The sequence below is a fragment of the Drosophila nasuta genome, chromosome 3 (assembly GCF_023558535.2).
Source record: "Drosophila nasuta strain 15112-1781.00 chromosome 3, ASM2355853v1, whole genome shotgun sequence".
Classification (NCBI taxonomy): domain Eukaryota; kingdom Metazoa; phylum Arthropoda; class Insecta; order Diptera; family Drosophilidae; genus Drosophila; species Drosophila nasuta.
The window spans coordinates 818,449-837,689 of NC_083457.1; the positions used below are offsets into that span (position 1 = coordinate 818,449).

General features: G+C 42.6%; 1 protein-coding gene across 1 annotated transcript; it reads left to right on the forward strand.

Moving 5' to 3' along the window:
• Positions 1-4,264: 4,264 nt before the first annotated feature.
• On the forward strand, positions 4,265-18,366 carry LOC132792530 (protein jim lovell). Its single transcript, XM_060801952.1, has 5 exons — positions 4,265-4,600; positions 5,775-5,921; positions 7,901-10,509; positions 13,798-13,929; positions 17,433-18,366. The coding sequence occupies exons 3-5, from the start codon at positions 7,968-7,970 to the stop codon at positions 18,275-18,277; spliced, it is 3,519 nt and encodes a 1,172-aa protein (XP_060657935.1). The 5' UTR covers positions 4,265-4,600; positions 5,775-5,921; positions 7,901-7,967; the 3' UTR covers positions 18,278-18,366.
• The last annotated feature ends 875 nt before the right edge of the window (positions 18,367-19,241 follow it).

Below are 19,241 nucleotides of genomic sequence, written 5' to 3' on the forward strand. Positions count from 1 at the left end.
CATTTGCATATGAAACACAACACGCTCAAAGGCTGCAAGGGTAAAGTGGGGGTAGTTGTAGTTTTTATACCTCTTTCTCTGTGATTTAGATGATTTACATAATCGGCGCGCGCATGCGTGCAGTTTATTTCCTATGTAGCACTGATTGATCCTTGGCCAGATCCCTGCTCCTAGTTATTGCAGCTGATTTGCCAGCTTAGTGCGATCATCGGAAATGTGTGCAGTTTTATTTTCGTTTCGTTTGCCTCATTGGGTTTCACAATTATTGTTATTTAATCTTCTGATATGCAAATTATTTGCCTAACAATGCGACACCACAGCCAGGTGTCGCTGTGACAATGTAACCGATCTTGAACAAGCGATAACCATAAAATTGAAGCATATTTCAGAATCTGCATATGCATCTATAACACCTTCAACATACGTATATTTTTCTTTTTAATTTTTTTAAATATTTTATTTTACAATTTGAAAATTTTAACATCTTAAGCTATGCTGAATTGAGTTAAAAGAGGAATTATGTCGCACATTAATACTTATACTATCGCTTCCAATAGTAATCAAGAATGTTTCGCTAGAAGAACAGAGAACTCAGACACAAAGATTCGGGTCGAGAATGGAAATATTTTATTAAAAATAGGACATTTTAAGCAAAGTAAAGTAAGTAAACAAAACTTACCATATACGATTATCTAATATTATTTACTTTAAGTATCGATCGATTTGGGAAGATCAAGCTTAAGATAGATAAAATTGAACTAAAGTATATAATAAAATATTGAAATCTATTAGAATATATTATATAGAATACTCACGGTATACAATGTGTAATATCCCACTCTTTGCATTCAGCAGCAGGAATAAAAACTCTTGTCTTTTTGCTGCGAAATTCGATTTATATCAATTTGGCAAGAGGGACACCATAAACTCAACACAAAAATTCAAGTTATTAAATCCCAGAAAAGTTTTGACAATAAGTAAAAACAACAACCTACTTTATTTGGCTTGAAGAGCAAGTTCAGTTTCGACTCTCGGCTCTCTTGTCAGCAGTTGTTCCCCTCTGAACAGCAGCATCAACAACAAAGAGAGCAGGCGAGACACCAACAATGAAAGGTGCGACCTGACAGCGCCTAGACGAGAGGCTCGAGGGCGCCCCGACAATAGGAATACTGCTCTAGCTGCTTGGCTCCTAGCTGGCGGTGCAGCGCCTCCAGCAAAAAACACAGAGAGAGAGAGAGAGAGAGAATGGCGCAATGTAAAAATCGAAGAAAAACAATTAAAACGTGCAAAAATAAAACAGAAAAAACAAAGCGCAGGCAAACAAATCATAAAATGCAAATGAACCAAACAAAACGGAGGCACACGAAAATGAAAATGAGAATAACTAAAGAGCCAGCACACAAAACTCAGCCAAATGGGCAGTGCTGATAAAGACAAAAACAGAGACACAGTGACAAAGCAAAGAAAAATAGAGTATTACAATTAAATGGTAAGGTTTATGTGGATCAAAGGATAACAGGAGTCTTCCTAAACATGAACTTTTTTACATTTTTACAATGCATTAATAACTGTTCGTTTCCTTCAAATATCATTATAAAAATTAAAAAACTGAACTAACATTTTTAACCATAAGTTTATTTGTTCCCAATCTACTCCAACTCTAGTTTAATGCTATTTGCTAGCTTTAAAATCAAATTTGAAAAATATATTAGACCTTTATTTGGTGATAAATCTTGAATTTTTATAAATAAAATGCATATGACACATATTCAGTATATTGATTCCCGATCAATTATATTTTTATACAAATCTGCAGTTCGATCGCTTAAAAATGAGGTCAGAAAACTATTATGATAGATATTTTTGCTTCGAATGAAATTTGCATTTTTCAAATAATGGTGGATTTAATTATATAATTGTTACTTTCCCTCATATAAGTTAAAAAAGATTAAATTGAAATACTCTATTTTTAATGTAGCCCGATGTTTTGTATTCTATTATAAATCCAAATATTCTAGTTTAAATTTAAAAATGATATCATATATTTTATTATAGATTTGGTCAACGAATAAATCTTCCAATTCTAAAACTGACATGATTTGTAGATATTGCATTATATGCAAGCATATTCACAAGGACATCCCCTCTATCTATGACTGAAGCGAGGTTCTCTCAGCCAATCTGCTGACCTCAGCTAATCCAACCATACACATATGTGGGCGTATGTAACCATCACACATGTACATGCACCCTATATACTACTACATGTGTGTGTGTGTACATATGCGTGCTTGTGTGTGTGCGAGAGAGAGCGAATACGGCCAACAAATCGAAATGTTGCAAAAAGTACTCATATGTCCCACACACACACATATACGTGCACATGCACATGCTAACCCTCCCCCTAAAGCAACGCACTCGTGTGTTTGTCATTTTCCCATAGAGTTTTTCATTTTTCTCTTTTTTGTATTTTGTTTTTTTTTTTGTGGACTGAAATCAGCGAGGTTAGGGGTTGGTTTTTCCGACCATCGAGTCGTTATATTTTTTTCGCATTTCTCTTTCGCACACATGCCAGAGCGAGACACACATATGCATATGCGCTGCCAGTACGTATGTGTGTGTAATATGTTGTGTATATGATTTTACATTTTGTTTTTTTTTCCGCTGTTTCTGGAGCTGCGCCAACGTCAACGGCAGCGCTTATGTAAAACGCAGTCCGCATGCAGGGAATTGAAGGAATACAAGGACTACAAGGAATAGATAACATACTAAAAGGCGAGCACATGCGAGTGAGATAGCAATAGCGACAGCTACAGCAGCTGGAAAGGCTTTAGCAATAGCAACAACTTTAATAATAATAATAACAACAACAAACAGTTCGGCGCTGCCAGCGTCGCAGTCTCCGCCAGATGAGCAGAAGAGTTGTGTGTATGTGTGTGTGTGCGGCAGCAAAAAAGCTTTACATGTGAGCTCCACACTCAACACTCACACACACACCGACACAGACACAGACAGACAGTGCGACAGAGCGCCACGTACGTTAGTTACATACATTCTATATACACATACACACATTATATCCTTCAATATGCGCACTTTCTCTCACTCACACGCTTGCTCTCTCTCACTCACTTATTCGTTGGGTTGTTCTTGCCAGCGTGCTTTCTCTCTCGCTCTCGCTCTCTGACTCGCTCCAGCGGCTGTTGTTGTTGCTATTGCCACAAATACAACTGGAAAGCAAAAACTCAACTCACAGCTTTGAGTTTTCGTATTTTCCATAAGCTGGTGCTGGCCAAAAAGGATATGTCGACGCTGGCAGCGCTGCTGGCGCCCCTTTTATGAAAAATGTTACACTCACGCGCAGTTGACGCCGACGTCGCTGCCAATGTGTGACAACTGCCGCTGTATGAGTGTGTGTGTGTCTGTGTGTGAGCGTAAACTCCATGTGAGCCAACGAGGCATTGGCGTCCACGGGGGTGGGTGACGACTCAGTTGTTGTCGTCGTTGTTGTTGTTGGTGTTGATGTTGGTGGTGGCTATTACTCTTTACGAGCGAGCAAAGCTCCACATGCCACGTATGTATGTATATGTGTGTGCATGTATGTATGTTTGTATGTGTGTGGGTGCGTCGCTCTTTCGTGTCGCTCTTCTTTCGCATTTGTTTTTTTTTACGTTTCGTTTTTGGTACACTTCGTGTCGAGGCCACTCGGTTGCTGTCTGCTTCGGCTTTGCTACGCATGTGTATGCAAATGTATTTCGTATACCGTGTACTGTGTATGTATGTATACGTATAATAAATTTTTTTGGTATACGTGACGTGCGAGGACGTCGACTGGTTCTGCTGCTGCTGTTGTTGTTGTTGTTGTTGTGATAAGGCAAAAAATATATTTTATATGACGAAGGAGTAAAAACTTCGTCGCGTCGCTGCCAGCGTCGACGCAAACGCAAACGCAGACGTTGACGCTGGCGTTAACATTACTCGTGCGTCGCATCGTTCCGTTCTATCGTCCAGCCCGAGCACCGAGCATCCTCATGTGTTTCGCATGCTGTTTGTTGTTTGTGCCTCGCCTGCTCATACGTGTGCGCGCACGTGGGCGGGAAGGGGTGCGGGGTTGGCGCGGGGGTGGTGGGGTCGCGTGTATGTGACGCTGCTGCCGGCGTCGCCGTCATCGTCGTCGTCGTTAGCGCTGCCATCGCCGCCTTTGGCTCGCATATCTGTTTTTTCGGGCCGACTTCATTTGAATTAGTCGCTTCGTGACGTTTGAACGGTTCGAAACATACACGCGACCGCAGGACACACACGTACACACACACACACACGACTCGCGAAGATACTAAGCGAGGCGTTACCGTTACCGTTACGATCTCATTCCGACGCCAAACCGTATACCGTTAACTCTTTTTTGAGAAGTATGTGATACAATTTCGAACGCTCACATGTGAATGACAAAAAAGACTATTTCTGAGCCAGTTATCTGTGTGCGTTGCCTGAAGATGGACGTCTTGTAATTCTAACGGCATTTACAAACATTAACAACAATAAATAAAAACAATTTTTATAACTCTTTCGGAAATTCAATAATTAAATTAAACGTGAAATGGTAAATAAAAGTGTTAAAAAAAATATATCTAAAACTAACAAACTTAACAAAAAATAAATTTAAAAAATATTTATTAAATTTATTTATTCAAAAAAAATTGTATAGTAATTTCTCAAAAGATTTCACATAATGAAATATAGTGTATTTAGTTCATTTTATAGACATAGAAAAACAAACTTCATTTCTTGATAAAATATTAATTAAAAAAAAAATAATTATTAACTTTTTAAAAGAAATTCTACTATATAAATTTCCAGAAAAAAAACCTTAGTAAATATAAAAGTGCGCAATGCAAATGAATTTTAAAATGAATTTAAAACTGTTTTAATTATGAACGGATTGATATGTATTATTGAAAAGTGTGTGTTTTGGCTATCGCGCCTATCATAAAACGCGGATTTTTCAAATGAATCGCAAACAATTCCTTGAAATTTGTCAACCAAATTGAGACTCGATCCCTCAAAACAAACATAAACGCACATTAAGGTTCTGGTTTATTGCCCGCAGCGTTTGGCCCACAAATTGATCTGTCAGCGGCCATTTAATAGCAGCTCAAAACCTGTGTGCCAGGACCTTTGTCCAGCGTTGTCGAGTACCTGCCATATTATTTACAGGCTGTGTGTTTATTTACTTCAGTGTACATGTGTCAACACACACCTGATTATCACCTGCAGAAAATGGGAAATTGCGGCGTGTCGAATGCGAGAGCAAGAGCAAGTTGAGAGCGAACACTGATCCTGCCCACACAAACACAAACAGACACAGACATGCTCACGCACACATCATATATACATATATGCAAGGGTGTGTGTGTGTGTGAATGTTTTGAGGGTGCGGACTGTGAGGGCTGCTCTCAGATTCTCCGTCTATCTCTAGCTCTGTTTCTAACCATATCCATATCCACATGTGAAGCGTACTTTCGACTTGCTGCGTATTTATTTGCATTGCTTTCAGTCAGTTTGTGGCAAACCCTCGACGGTAACGCGCAGTTTCTGTTTGTTATCGAACCGAACTGAGAAACAGAACCAGAACTTTAAACGTGTGCGATCTTCCATTTATTGTGTGTGCTTTAAATAATAATACAAATAAAACATATGTGAACTGCAATAAAGCGAATATAATACTCTATTACAATAAGCATATCTAATTTCAAATTCACAATTTGTGATTCCAGTGCTAAGCAGTGCTACGAATTGTGCCATAATTATGCAAAGCTGATCACAGAGACTCAAGTCTACTATTCATGTTTTAATACAAACAGAAAAGAGCTTCAAAGAGGATATTTCGAAATTAAAGTACGCTTTGCTTACGATAATTAATGGTATGTTTGATCACAAAAATTTAAGCTTGAAAGGATTTAACTGAAATGTAGTGAAATCTTATCAATGTTGGCCATTATTTTATAAAAATTATTAGAAGAACTAATTTTCATAATATTACTTTAATATAAATATACTTTTATTTAAAGTGTTATTTATTTCTGATCGTCTACAATTTAATTCTCAAGATTTAATGACTTGCATTCAAATTTTAAATTGAAACTTTGCATCATTTCCTCCACATTTGTTAGCATTTTAAATCTGAATTGACTGACTTACTTTGACATTAATTAAAAAGTCGGGTAACTCCTTCCATCTCACTCACCATCTGCCGCAACTCAGGGGGCAAGCAAATTGTGTCGCTTTCAACGGCGCTTGAGAGGTAAAGTGCGAGTAAATAAATAAAAATGTTGCCTTATCTCCAGTTGACAACCGCAAATGAGTTGCAAGATAAAAAAGAGTTGCTTCGCGCCGCTTGCCACATGCCGCATAGCTGCTAATTGCACATTGTTGCATTCAAGCGTACGTGGGTGTCCTCGTGCCGCATCCTGTCGTTGACTGGCAGCAACAGCAACAGCGACAGCAGCAGCAGCCGCATGTGTTAATATGCGGTTTGGGTCTCTGGCGCCAACTTGCAACCGCTTAACCGCTGCAAGATGAAGACGCTGCAACAAACTGCAAATAAAAATGTTTATTTTGCTTTTGCCGCGCTAAAAGTAAACTTTTTTAATTTTGCATCCAACTGTCGTCGCTGACAGGCAGTTGGAGACATTTTCTCAGGTCCGTGCTTTGGGCTTGGGTTTGGGGTTAGAGATTGGATTTGGCATTTGACTAGTCGTGTCTGACTTCAGATTTGTCATAGCGAGGCAGCTGCCGACTCTTTTAAAAATTCACACACGCAGCGTGCAACGCATTGTGGACCGTTGGAAGGGGTGCGTGATGCGCTGTTAGGGGCATGCCACGTCACACCAAGCTAGACAGTTGCTGAATTAATTAGATGCCACGCACCGAGTCGCAAAAAAAAGCTTAGCTCGGTACAGTGGTTGCAAAACAGTTGTTAATTTTCAATTTTTTTATTTTTGTTAAAAATATTTTTAGCGACTTGTTTCAATAATTAATATCGGATTACTATGAGTAGCTGAAAAAGTTAAAATAAAAATAAAAGATAAATTTTGAGGTCTATTAATGATAAAAATAAGCATAAAATAAGCAAATTAAATTTAAAAGTTCAAATTCCGCTCAATAAACAACTAACAAAAGTAAAAGAACTTTAAATTATAAATGGAAGCAAGAAATTTAAATTCATACTTAAAATATTAAAAATAAAAAAATTGCTATAAAATAAATAAAATGAATCCGATAAGTTTTAAACTAAATCGACTTGACTTTCCTTAATTAATAATCGAATATTAATTTCACTAGCTTTAAATTACAAATGAAATTTCATTAAAATGGATCTTCTCGATGCAGAACCCACTGTGCACATGTTTGTGTGTGTCTTACCAGTAGATAAACAAAAACACAGACATACTCATATAGCCAGACAGACAAACAGATAGAACAGAATAAAACAGAGGCAGAGACTGAGATGAGTGAGCCATTATCACACATCACACATCTGCATGTGATGTCCTCAAGGATACGCGACACGACACGTAGCCGACTGTGATTGCCTCATGTTGCTCTTTGTGCTGCCTCCTGTGCTCTTAGCTTTTGCTGTGCATTGTTTTGCTTATTGTTGTGCTTGGGATTTGCCGAAAATGAAGCACAGCAATGGTGGAGGGAGGAGAGGGGGTTGAAAAAAGATGATATATGCCGCGACTCATTAACATATTATTACAACACATACACGAGATGGCATATGTCAGGAGTACAGAGCTTGAATATATTATACAACGCATTATCCTCGAGCTTAACCTGAATCTTTGGCTCCATCACTGACTCTATCCTTCTCTTTCTCTCTCTGTCTATCTCTCTTCAGCAGACTGTGAACGAGGTGCAACAACTTTGAAGCACGTCACGTGAGGCAACAACGCGTTTGCCAGGGCATGTTAAAGGACGCCGAGGAGCTGATAAAACGCTGCAAACTGACGTCGCTGCCGTTGGCCCTGCACATGAACGACTACGGCCGCCAGGTGGCGCCAGCGCCGCTAGCGTTGCCACTGCCGTTGCCGCTGCCCCTGCCACTGCTGGCGAAGCCACCGACGACGATGACGACGACAGCGTCTAGCATGGATCACCATCATCATCAGCAGCAGCATCATCATCCTCATCATCATCAGCTGCAACAGCATCATCATCAGTTGCCGCCACCTTCACACAGCCAGAGCCACGCCCATGTCCATGCCACACCGCCCACAACGCCGCCCACGCCGCCACCGTTGCCCCTTAACATGAGCCAAACGGCAACAGCCACTGCAGCTGCATCTGCCACAGCAACAACAACTGCAACAACGACGGCAACTTCTATAACAACCGCAACTGCAACGTCGAGCAATCGATCAACGCACAGTCCGCCTGCCACGCCCACCACTATTGGCGCCAATTCGACTGCTCCCCAGGATCATTACAGCCTGCGCTGGAACAACCATCAGAATCACATCCTGCGCGCCTTCGACGCCCTGCTCCAGACTAAGACCCTGGTGGACGTGACTCTCGTCTGTGCCGAGACCTCGATACGTGCCCACAAAATGGTGCTGTCCGCCTGCTCGCCCTTCTTTCAGCGTGTCTTCGCCGAAACCCCCTGCAAACATCCCGTCATCGTGCTCAAGGACTTTCGTGGGTGGGTCGTCCAGGCCATAGTTGACTTCATGTATCGCGGCGAGATCAGTGTTCCCCAGCAGCGTCTGCAGACGCTCATTCAGGCGGGGGAATCGCTGCAGGTGCGTGGCCTGGTGGAGAGCTCGGTGCCTGAGCATACACCCACTCCAGCCGCCTCGCCCGATGACTTCAACTTGCTGGACACCTCGCTGCTCTCATCCAGCTTCGAGGACGAGTCGCCCTCGATGGTGCGGCCACCAGCGGGCAAGCTAATAATGCCTTCTCGACTCTTTGGTAATCCGGCCAGTGCGATGGCAGCGCTCAGCTTGCGCCGCAAGCGGGAGCAGGAGTCGGAACGGGAGCTGGAGAGTGATCAGGAGTTGGGTGGCAGTTCGCCGATGCCACGTCGCAAACAGGCGCGTCCCAGACGCAGATCGGGTGATGTGCCTCATGACTTTGCGCTGAACAAGACATCGGAGACATCGCTGCCAGCGGTGGACACAATTCAGGCTGTGATCAAGCATGAGTTGCGGGACGATCAGGAACCGAGTGATAAACAGCGTGATGGGGAGGATAGTCCCATGGGAGAAGAGGACGAACCGCCGCAGTCCCAACAGCAACAACAACAGCAAAGTAATGAGCCTGAGGCAGAACATGAAACGGAGTTGGAGGATGTCGAGCGTGGAGATCGGCAACAGGATAAGACGGGGAACAGCAATCAACAGACCGAACATGAGATAGATGAAGAGGACAATGAGGATCAAGCGCACGATCACGAGCTCGATCACGAACAGGAACAGGATCAGGAGCACGATGATCATGAACACGATCACGATCATGAGCATGTGCACGATCTAGTTGACGATGAAGGTCCCGAACAGGACGACGACGAGGACGAACAGGACATCGAAGAGCTTATACACACGACCAACGAGCTGCGTCGCCAGGCGGCCGTCGCCGCTGCAAATGCAGCAGCCATGTCCCCGTGTCCCAGCGATGGTCCCGAGGATCTGTGCACCACCAAAAAGGACAAGGACACCAGCAACTCGCACTCCTCGGACGGCGAGAGTAACAATAATAATAACAACAACAATAGCAGTAAACTGCAGGACAACAATCAACGCATCATGTTGTCCCTCAAGGATATCAGACAGCTGAACGCCAAGCCAAATGCCACATCGACGCCCAGCCACACGCCCAACTCCTGCACACCCGGCAACGGACTGCTGTCGTTTCCTCCACCTGGTCTGCGCCCACCCGGCCTGCCCGACAGTCCACCCTGTCACATGGAGGCGTTAGAGGCGCAAATGCATGCCGCAGCCGCTGCTGCTGTGGCAGCTGCTGGCGCCGGCGATCATCCGTTCCATCACATGGAGCATCAGATGGAGATGTCGCTGGCTGCGGCTGCCGCTGCGGCGGCGATGCATCAGCGTGAACCGCGTGATCCTCGCGAGACGCGAGAGCAGGCCATGCAGCGGGAGCACAATGCATTCGCAAGCAATCTGCTGGGTCCCATGGGACTGCCACCTTTCCGGGGACACAACGGGGTGCCGCTGGGCGGACCTGGGTCCGGATGTCCGGGTCAGGCGCCGCATGAGCGGCTGGAGGACAGCATGAATCGGTTGAGTAAGGAGTTCGGCAAGGAGTTTGGCAAAGACTTCGGCAAGGAGTTTGGCAAAGATTTTGGCAAGGACTTTTGCAAGGAATTCGCGCCCACATCGCCAATGAGCTTGCCCGGACACTTTAATCCACCGGATGGGCAACCGCATCCGCCGTCGCCGCTGCCCTTTCCCGGCATGTCCTCGGCGTTGACGCTGACGCCGCCGCACAGTAAGTACAAGAAACTTTTTTTTATCGTTTGAGGTCACTGGGTTAGCCGGATGTCCATATCCTGGCCACATCCTGACCTGTCTAAACACATTACGACTGTCCACCTCCCCCTTAAGCTGTTTGCGTAAAAAAAAATAACAGACGGAAGTCCCAATATCGCAGTCCTTCTGTTTGCCTTCACTTCAGTGACTCCTATGACTACTTGACTGCTTGACTCCATGAGCCTTGACACAGCGACTTCACATCTAATAAGCTGCAATATACTGCATGCAACATGTGGCAATCTGTCTGTCGCCTCTGCACTGACAACATCAAAGTGCCAGTGACTGCAACAGCATCCTTTGCATTCGTCATGCATTTATCGTTGCCATGGCCTAAGCTGTGGCAAAGCCTTTAAACGTATTAGGGTCTTCGACAGTACTTTTCCCAAGTACTTCCAACTCCCCACACTTCATAGCTGTTTGCCACTTTTTATTTTTCGCTTTTCATGTGTCATTTCCTCCAATTTAATACAGCCTTTTGTAAAATTTTTTCTTTTTTTGTTGATTCAAATAATACTTAGAAAATTTGATCCCCATAATTAAATTCCTGAATTTCATATATTATTTTCATCCTTGGATTCTTCTTATATTTTCTTAATTTCGCTTACATTTTATTTAAGGGCAAAATTTAGGCAACATTTTAAAATTCCCATTTGCTTTTAATGCATTTGTCATAATTACTTTCTATGCTCAAATAATATCATTAGTTTTATATTTTTAATTTATAACTTTATTAGAGGTCTTGGCCTCTTTCAGTTCCATCATCCTCAGACAATTGTTTCTAATTAAGTCATAAACAATTCTATGCTGTTGACAGCTCATAAGAAATATGGAAGTGCAATTGCAATGTGGCGAGTTGCGAGTGCAGCTAATAATTTGACAGTTTAGTTATTGCCTCAACCCTATAGAGGCAAACTATGTGTCCCAGTCACAACAACGCTGTCTGGGGTAGAAGTTGTCAGCCACGGAGCATGGGAATGGAAAGGAAATGGGAGTTACATTTGCGGTTGTTGCAAAAGTTGCAAGTCGCAAGTTGCAGTCCAAATAAATTCAATTGCGGTTTATATATGATTTTTTATATTTATGTCACCCGAGGCGAGCACAAAGGTGCAAAGGGGAGCCGGATGAAAGACGGCAATGAATGGGCTCAAGTCGCAGTCGAAGACTCAGTCGCAGTCGCAATCGGTGGCGTTGCGTGCTAGAAATTTATGTTGTGTCTGTGGCAACATGTGAGTGTGGCATGTGAGTGTGTGCCACAGTTGCGAGTTGAAACTGTCGTCAGACGTTTAGCCAAATGACTTTTAAGTTGCCACACAGACAACTCGCCTTGCCTCTGCCTCGCCCACACAGGCAACAGCGTGTGTTGCACGTGTTTTGTTTAAAGTATGCCACACACACAAACACACACAGACTGTGCTGCAAATTTAAACCTTTTGGCAAACAACTTTGGCATCGTCGGCGGCATAAATAAAAATACAGAGTCGCTCTAGAGTCCTTAGTCCTGTCTTCGTTCTCCCATTCTCTCATGCTCTATCTCGTCACCCAAGTCGCTTCCCTTTTCGTATAAAACTTTGCATATAAGTCGCGCGATATTCATATTAATAATATCCGTTTGGGGAGTCCAACTCCAGTTCAGCCAACCTCAACCTCAGTCGTCGTCTTCGTCTCCGACGCGCACACAGGATATAAAATAAATTAAGGCACAAAAATATGAAAAATTGTACGAAAATGCCGAGCAGGAGTCAGGGAATCAGGGAATCAAGCAGGCAGTCAACACAGGAAGCGCAATACCTTTTAATGCGACAAAAATTTCTGCCAACATATCAGGGCAATCCAAAGAGCGGAATGAGTCGCATCCAAAAAAAAAATACCGAAAAGGGAGGCCAAGCAACTCGCTAACTACTGCATAAACAGGCTGCAGGCAAAGAATGCCAGCCAAGGATACACATAGAGCCCAAGTCAAGCTAAGAAATGCAGAAAGTTCATTGCTGACAATGATGACTATGCGAATACTCTGCAAATTGATTAAAGCAGTAAACTTTCTTAAATCACAATTAGAAAATAATTAACTTTTAAATCGAAAAAAAAAAAATGTTGTTGCACCGAGATAATGAGTAGTTGAAGAGCTAAAGTTATTTATTTAAATGAATATAACAGACAGATATAAAGTATAACATGAAGAAAAGGGCGGAACAAGCTGTATTGTTTAAATGAATCCAAAATATGGTAGACGGCAACAGCAGATGACGAACAAAAAGATCGTTTGGTAAAAGTTAAATTTTTGATCTAATGTGTTCTACAATGTCCTTTGAAAATGTTTGTCGCATAAGTCTCCACAAAGTGTTAATACCACATCTTTGTCAGTTTAGGCAAACAGAGGAGCTTGCAGACAGCCGTAGAAAAGATTTACCAAAAAGAATGTGATTTATTTTTTGGTAGTCACATTTCGGCGTGAAAATCATTGAACTAATAGCATGTGATATGTGGGTATGGCAATGAGTATGGCTGTCTTGTTCTAGACCCCTTGAGGATAAACGTGAAAAGAAATCCGCACTAATTTTGCTTGCCATCAAAGCGAGTTTGAAAACCGAAACAAAAAATAAAGAAATGGAATATTACGTATACGCAGCGAGTTGTAATGTCTACTCGAACAAAACGCGGGAGCAAACAATACGCGCTCGTTATTTGTGTCATTATGCTGCAGATACAACAACATGCCCCAACAGATACAGATACGAGTATGAACGACTATCCCCATTTATTCATATGCCAGCACATTGTCTTGTGATGTGCCTTGAATCCTGAGCGCGTAGTTATGAAACAGAGACAGAGACACTTGAAGCTGCGTGGATTTCCTTGCTTATCCTTGAGCATCCTTTATGCTGTCGCCGCCTCATCAGCGCTTGAATTGTTTCACTCATGTGAAGGAGTGCACTCCAAGCGTAAAATATTAATAGAATAATGACGTTGCCATTGTTTACTATTCGCATCCACAAGCGCAAAGCATTCGCATTCACTTGGCACACTCAAGTCTCGATGGTGAATATGTATGCGAGTGTCTATTCGAGTCTGAAGAAATTCGCTAGCTGGGTAATCAGTGAGCTGGAAAATGACTCACTTATGGAAAACTTACAATTGCAATATGCTTTACACAAATGAAAATTGCATTCAACCTATAAATAGCAAGACAAAGACTTGAATACTCTATCGAATTAGCTTATAAATAAATCTATCTTCTCTTTCACAGTGTTTGGCCTGGATTCCCCGTTGGGTTTGTTTCCCCCCGGCATTGATCCTGGCAAACTCTACAATCCGCTGATGGAAATGAGCGATCCACGTGACATGCCTGGAGGTCCGCCGCCGTTTCTCAAAAAGAAAAGTAAGTGACTTAAACCCGTATAATATCAAATGGTAGCAAATCGACGACGAACTTTAAAACAAACAGCTAATTAACCTTCTGTGAGTTAGCTGCGAACTCAGCAACGAGAAACGAGAAAGGTTCGAGAATTGCCATGTCGTCTCAATTTGCCCTCCGCGGATCACTTCGTGCCTTACTTCACACCTGACTGATTGAACCCGTTGATGGTTTTGTGCCATGAGTTCAACTAAGAGTTGTTCTGCTTCTTTTTCGCTCACGTCTTTGTAGGTGTCTGCTTTTTGCGATAGACTTAGATCGATCAGTGGCAAAAAGCTAATGATAGATCTATAGTATGATAATACCAAAAATCATGCATATCCTCTTACAGATCCAACTCAAAACTATTGTGATTGCCTTTCATTCCCATTCAGTACACATTGAGACTGCGATCACCAGTGATCACTAGTGCGATCATGTGAGGCGGCAAATTTGTTTTTGTGGTTTTCCTGTGTTCAGCTGGGGATCGCGTATAACAATTGTGTTTGTTTGTTTAGTTTAGTTTTTTTTTTGTATGCTGCTTTTTTTTTTTTTTTTTTTTTTGTTTTCTTCATTGAACATGTGCACCTATGCATATCGTAAAGCGACGCTTTTCCAACCTGCAACAGCTCTCTTGATTGACAAATAGGCAGCTCCATAAATGCATTCGATTTTCAGCGTTGCTTTTGTTTCTTCTTTCGTTGTAGTTTTTCTTTCGATTTTTTGAAACCTCAAAAAGTTAATAATGTTTTTATGTGTATGGGGAAATAATATATCTAGTAATATGTAGCTTAGAAATCAATAAACTGTTGCGCTTGATTGTCATGTGATTGACAATTGGTAAAGAGAGATTGTTCGATGATTGTTAACCTAAAGATTGATCCATATGAGCCAAGTGCTGTGTGTTTTGACAGATTATTTGACAGTCAGCTGGCGTTGATGGGTTAAGTGCTCCACCTTTTTTATCGTTTTTTTTGGAAAACGCTTTTTATGAATGAAAGATCACTTAGTCTGGGAACTGTAGATAGCAGGCGCCATACGAGTGTGTACTTAAGTTCCCCACGTGAAGTTGAGATCGCTCGTTGATCTTTAGCATAAAAAAGCCATGCAGACACACTTTCAGCTTGGATCACATTTAATTGCTTAATTTTCTCATCAATACAACAAGAGGAGGAATCGTGATCAGATGTTTGGTTCGGCATGCCAAAGTGAAATACCAGAAAATACCACAACAACAGAGTCACAGAGAGATCTTCGGGCTGAGATCTCAGACTCATCCCGACCATGACAATCGCTGCTTAAATTACAACAACAACAAAAGCTACAGAAACAGAAACAGTAAATAAAACTGTGCTAAAAAGCGCAAATCTGGCGTATAGCACGATATTCTTTATTGCGAATCTGGCGAAACGGGTTTGTGTGGCCACAATTGATAAGAATCTACACTTGGCTTAAACAGGCACAGCCTTAGGAGACGGGGCAGAGCAAAGGGCTAGGGGGGGAAGGACCGCAGCAGAGAGACAGAGAGAGGAGAAGCAGACTTTTTAGGGACTGCATTCATACTGTTCGTGTGGGTGTGATTAACTGATTTGTTCACATTCATTTGTTCATTTCGCGATTGTCTTTTGCGCCGCTCTCTTCAGCTGTCTCTTTTTTTTTCTATCTCTATCTCCTCTTCTCTCTCGCTGTCTTTTTCTCTCAGCTTTATGTTGTGTCCCAAAACGTGATTTGCGATTTGTTACAAATTCAAATTTCGCTTTATATGTGCTTTGCGGGGGGAACGATTGGTGACTTGCCTTATATGCCTTATTAGAACCCCTTAACAACTACTTCAACAACAACAACAACTACAACAATTACCACAACAGCAACATAAAGAGCAAGAACCTTAAACAATTGCATCATGGTCGACGGTTTCTGCCCTTGTTCTTGTTGCAGTTCATTGGAAAAAAGGTCAGACCTACGTTGTGACCTATTCGCGAAACCAAATTTGAGGCAGCAACAGCAACTATAACAACAACAAGAAGAGCTCAGCTAATACAAATAATAGTCGTGTTATGTGAGGAATGCCATTTGGAAGTGATAAGAATAAAATAAGCCAATTGGTTAAGAGACTGAAGAAAAGTCACAAATGGTAACTCGAGAGCTTTACATTACTTCAAGAAATAGAATTTATTATTATGTGCTTAACTAAATTGTGCTTGATTGGTTTATTTATTCAATGAATAAGAGTTTTTACTTAAATGTTCAATTAATTAATATTTTCGGTTGCTCAATAGAGCATGCTTAATATGACGTTTATAAGGTAAAGCATTGCGATATTAGAGTCAAAGTATACTAAATTAATACACCTAAAATATACTAATATACTCCTAAATATTCCTATTTCTTATATCGAAATACAAACAGATCATAAAGTAAAAAGAATCATAACAATCTAGAAAAAGTAATAATTAATTTTCTTACCTTCAACATTATTAGAGAGTTTATTTATCAATTTTTTTAATATTATATTAAGCCAGTACAGTAATAGAGTACCATAATAATACAATTATGAGGCTAAGCCTCATACTCATATTATAAAGACGGAAGAATTTAATTAGTAAAAAAAACTAATGTCTCTCAGTAAGCAATATTAGTTTCTTTGACAATGACTTTCGTTTCGCTAATTTGATTTTCATATTGTTGCCCAGAGCGTAGTTTATACTATTTTCACTCTTGCAATTGAAAAAGAAAAGAAAATTTCATATCATCAGTTGAAAAGCGGCAATAAACTGTGAATTATCGCTGGCTGTAAATATTTTTGGATGCATGCTCGCACTCCACTGGCCATCAGCCAAAGGATTCGTTGTGGTTCCCCCCTGCTCTGCCAGTTGCCTTACTTTGTTGCATCAACCGCCTGATGGTGTCACACAGCGCCAGCAAGTGGAAGTTGCAGTTAAAGTTGTTGTTCGTTGATCGTTGAAAGCAATCCAAACCTGTGTCCCAGACTGCGACTTTGACTTCGACTTCGACTGTGTCTGTGTCTGTGGCTGCAGTTGAAGCTGCAACTGCGGCTGCGGCTTTGTGGCGCTCTCTCATTGTGGGGCAAGTCGATATCTATGGATCTAAATTGAGTTTTAGCGGCGCATGTGACGACGTTGCTGCATGCTCGTAATTTGCATATGGAAGAAGGCTGGGGCGAGGCAGGCTATAGTATGGGAACCTCCACAGCGTTGCAGCGTTGCAGCTTTGATCGCTCGCCTTTTTCTAGGTGCCACATGCAGCAACTGCGACTACAACAAAAGCTGCACTGGGTGTGTATGAGCTGTAGGCAAAGTGCAGACAATGGGCGACTCTTTCAGCGAAATTGTCTGGGCCAGCATATGGGGCCAGCAGATTGAAACATTAGCAGATGGTCGCCATGCGATAACCCCACCCGACTCCACTCGACTCCACTCAGGTGCCTTAAACTAATCAATCTCTCCCTCTCTCTCTCTCTATTTTAGTGCCACGCCCCAAAGGACAACACTCGGCGCCACGCGGTGGCCCGCCACGTTCGTGGACAAACACCGAACTGACGGAGGCACTGCAGCATGTGTGGAACAAGAAGATGACGACGTCGCAGGCGTCGCGCATCTTCGGCATTCCCTACAACTCGCTTCTGATGTATGTGCGCGGCAAGTATGGCAAGAGTCTGAAGCTGGAGCAGCTGCGCAAGGACTGCATCAGTGGTCCGCCCATCGAGATGCTGCAGATGGGCATCAGCGGAGGCGGCGGCGGCAGCTCGAAGAGCGAGAAGAAGGAACGCAAGGAGAAGGACAAGGACAAGAATGGTTCAGGCTCCAACTCGGCCAATTCCAGTGGCAACAATGGCTCTGCCGGCAATCCAAATGCCAGCGGTCCAGGTGGTCCTCCACCCTTGCCACATCCCAACGATCTGGGACCTCTAGGTCCACTGGATCTGGAGCTGGGACTGCCGCTGGGTCCGCCAGCTGGTCCACGCAGCGGCAGCTCGGAGCCGGATCTGCTCAGCGGTCCCAATGCGCTGTTCAATCCTTTCAATCCGCAAGGCTTCTACCCGGACTTTGCCGGCGGCTTCCCTGGACTGCCGTTGAGCATGCTGAATCTGCTGCCGCCAGCTGAGCGGCACCATGCCGCTGTGGCCATGCACCATCTGGGTGTCAGCATGGATGAGGACTGCAAGTCGGTGGGCTCGAAGCAGTCCTCCTCGCTGGACGATGACTTTGCGGCCTCCGGTTTGCCACTGGCCTTGGAGCAGCGACGCCACAGCGAGGTGGGAAGCAATGGAGCGCAGGCGTTGGCGCAGGCAAATGGTGCTGGGCAGGATTGAAATATGTGGCGGGATTGGGCTGCCAACCCAATGTTCTTCCCGCCCTACGAGCTGGACGAGGCTGCCAACCACCACTCACCACCCGCCCCGCTGCAGCCACCGCCACCGCCGCCTCCGCTCGGTTGCCGTGACTTCAACTTCAATCCGAGCTTATTTATGGCACGACGCAAGCTGAAGCGTTATCGGGCCAAGCGCGTCCAGATGCAGATGCAGGCACCAGGAGCAGGGGGAGGAGCACCTCCGCCACCGCCTTCAGCATCAGCAACGAGACCACAGCTGCCTCCGCCGCTGCGAACTTAAATTGAAACTGTGAACATCGACATGTGAAAATTGAATGCAATATGTGTGTGTGTGTGTTTTTTTGTAAATGAATTAATTGTGTAGTTATTTATGAATTTATGCATTAATAATTATTTAGTTTTTATGCTAACGACAATATTCAATGAACTATTTTCATTTCGTTTTTATGATGTGTATGTTTAATGTATATTTTTTTGGCTGGTGCTTTTAGTTCCTATTCCCGATTATAATTTCAAGTATTAATTTACATATTATACATTTAATTAATTCTTAATTTTAAGCTAAGTAACTGAATATGGCAAAGCTTACAAAGCATTTGAGGCAATACATTGAAATACATTTGAAACTTTGAAATGATTATAATTTAGTTGATATTATGCTTAATTATATATTAATTATTGTATTTATGTAAGTATATGTAATTCAGAATGAAATAATCAAATCAAAAACATAACAATTGAAAGCTATTCGCATATAAGAGAGTATTGTAAATATTGTGAACACAACGATAACCAAACCAAGCAGCATTAGGGGTATTCCAATTGCAAGCCAGGACACAAAGTGAATCGCGATGCGAGTATTGGAGACAATGTGCAACGCAAAGTAGTATTGAAATATTGGCATATTGATATTAGTACTTTATGTATGATATTCACAATGACTG

Excerpts from the sequence above, each read along its gene's own strand:
- LOC132792530 (XM_060801952.1), top strand. The coding sequence starts at position 7,968 with ATGTTAAAGGACGCCGAGGAGCTGATAAAACGCTGCAAACTGACGTCG. Across the intron at positions 10,510-13,797 it reads GACGCTGACGCCGCCGCACA|TGTTTGGCCTGGATTCCCCG; the intron begins GTAAGTACAAGA and ends TCTCTTTCACAG. Across the intron at positions 13,930-17,432 it reads GCCGTTTCTCAAAAAGAAAA|TGCCACGCCCCAAAGGACAA; the intron begins GTAAGTGACTTA and ends TCTCTATTTTAG.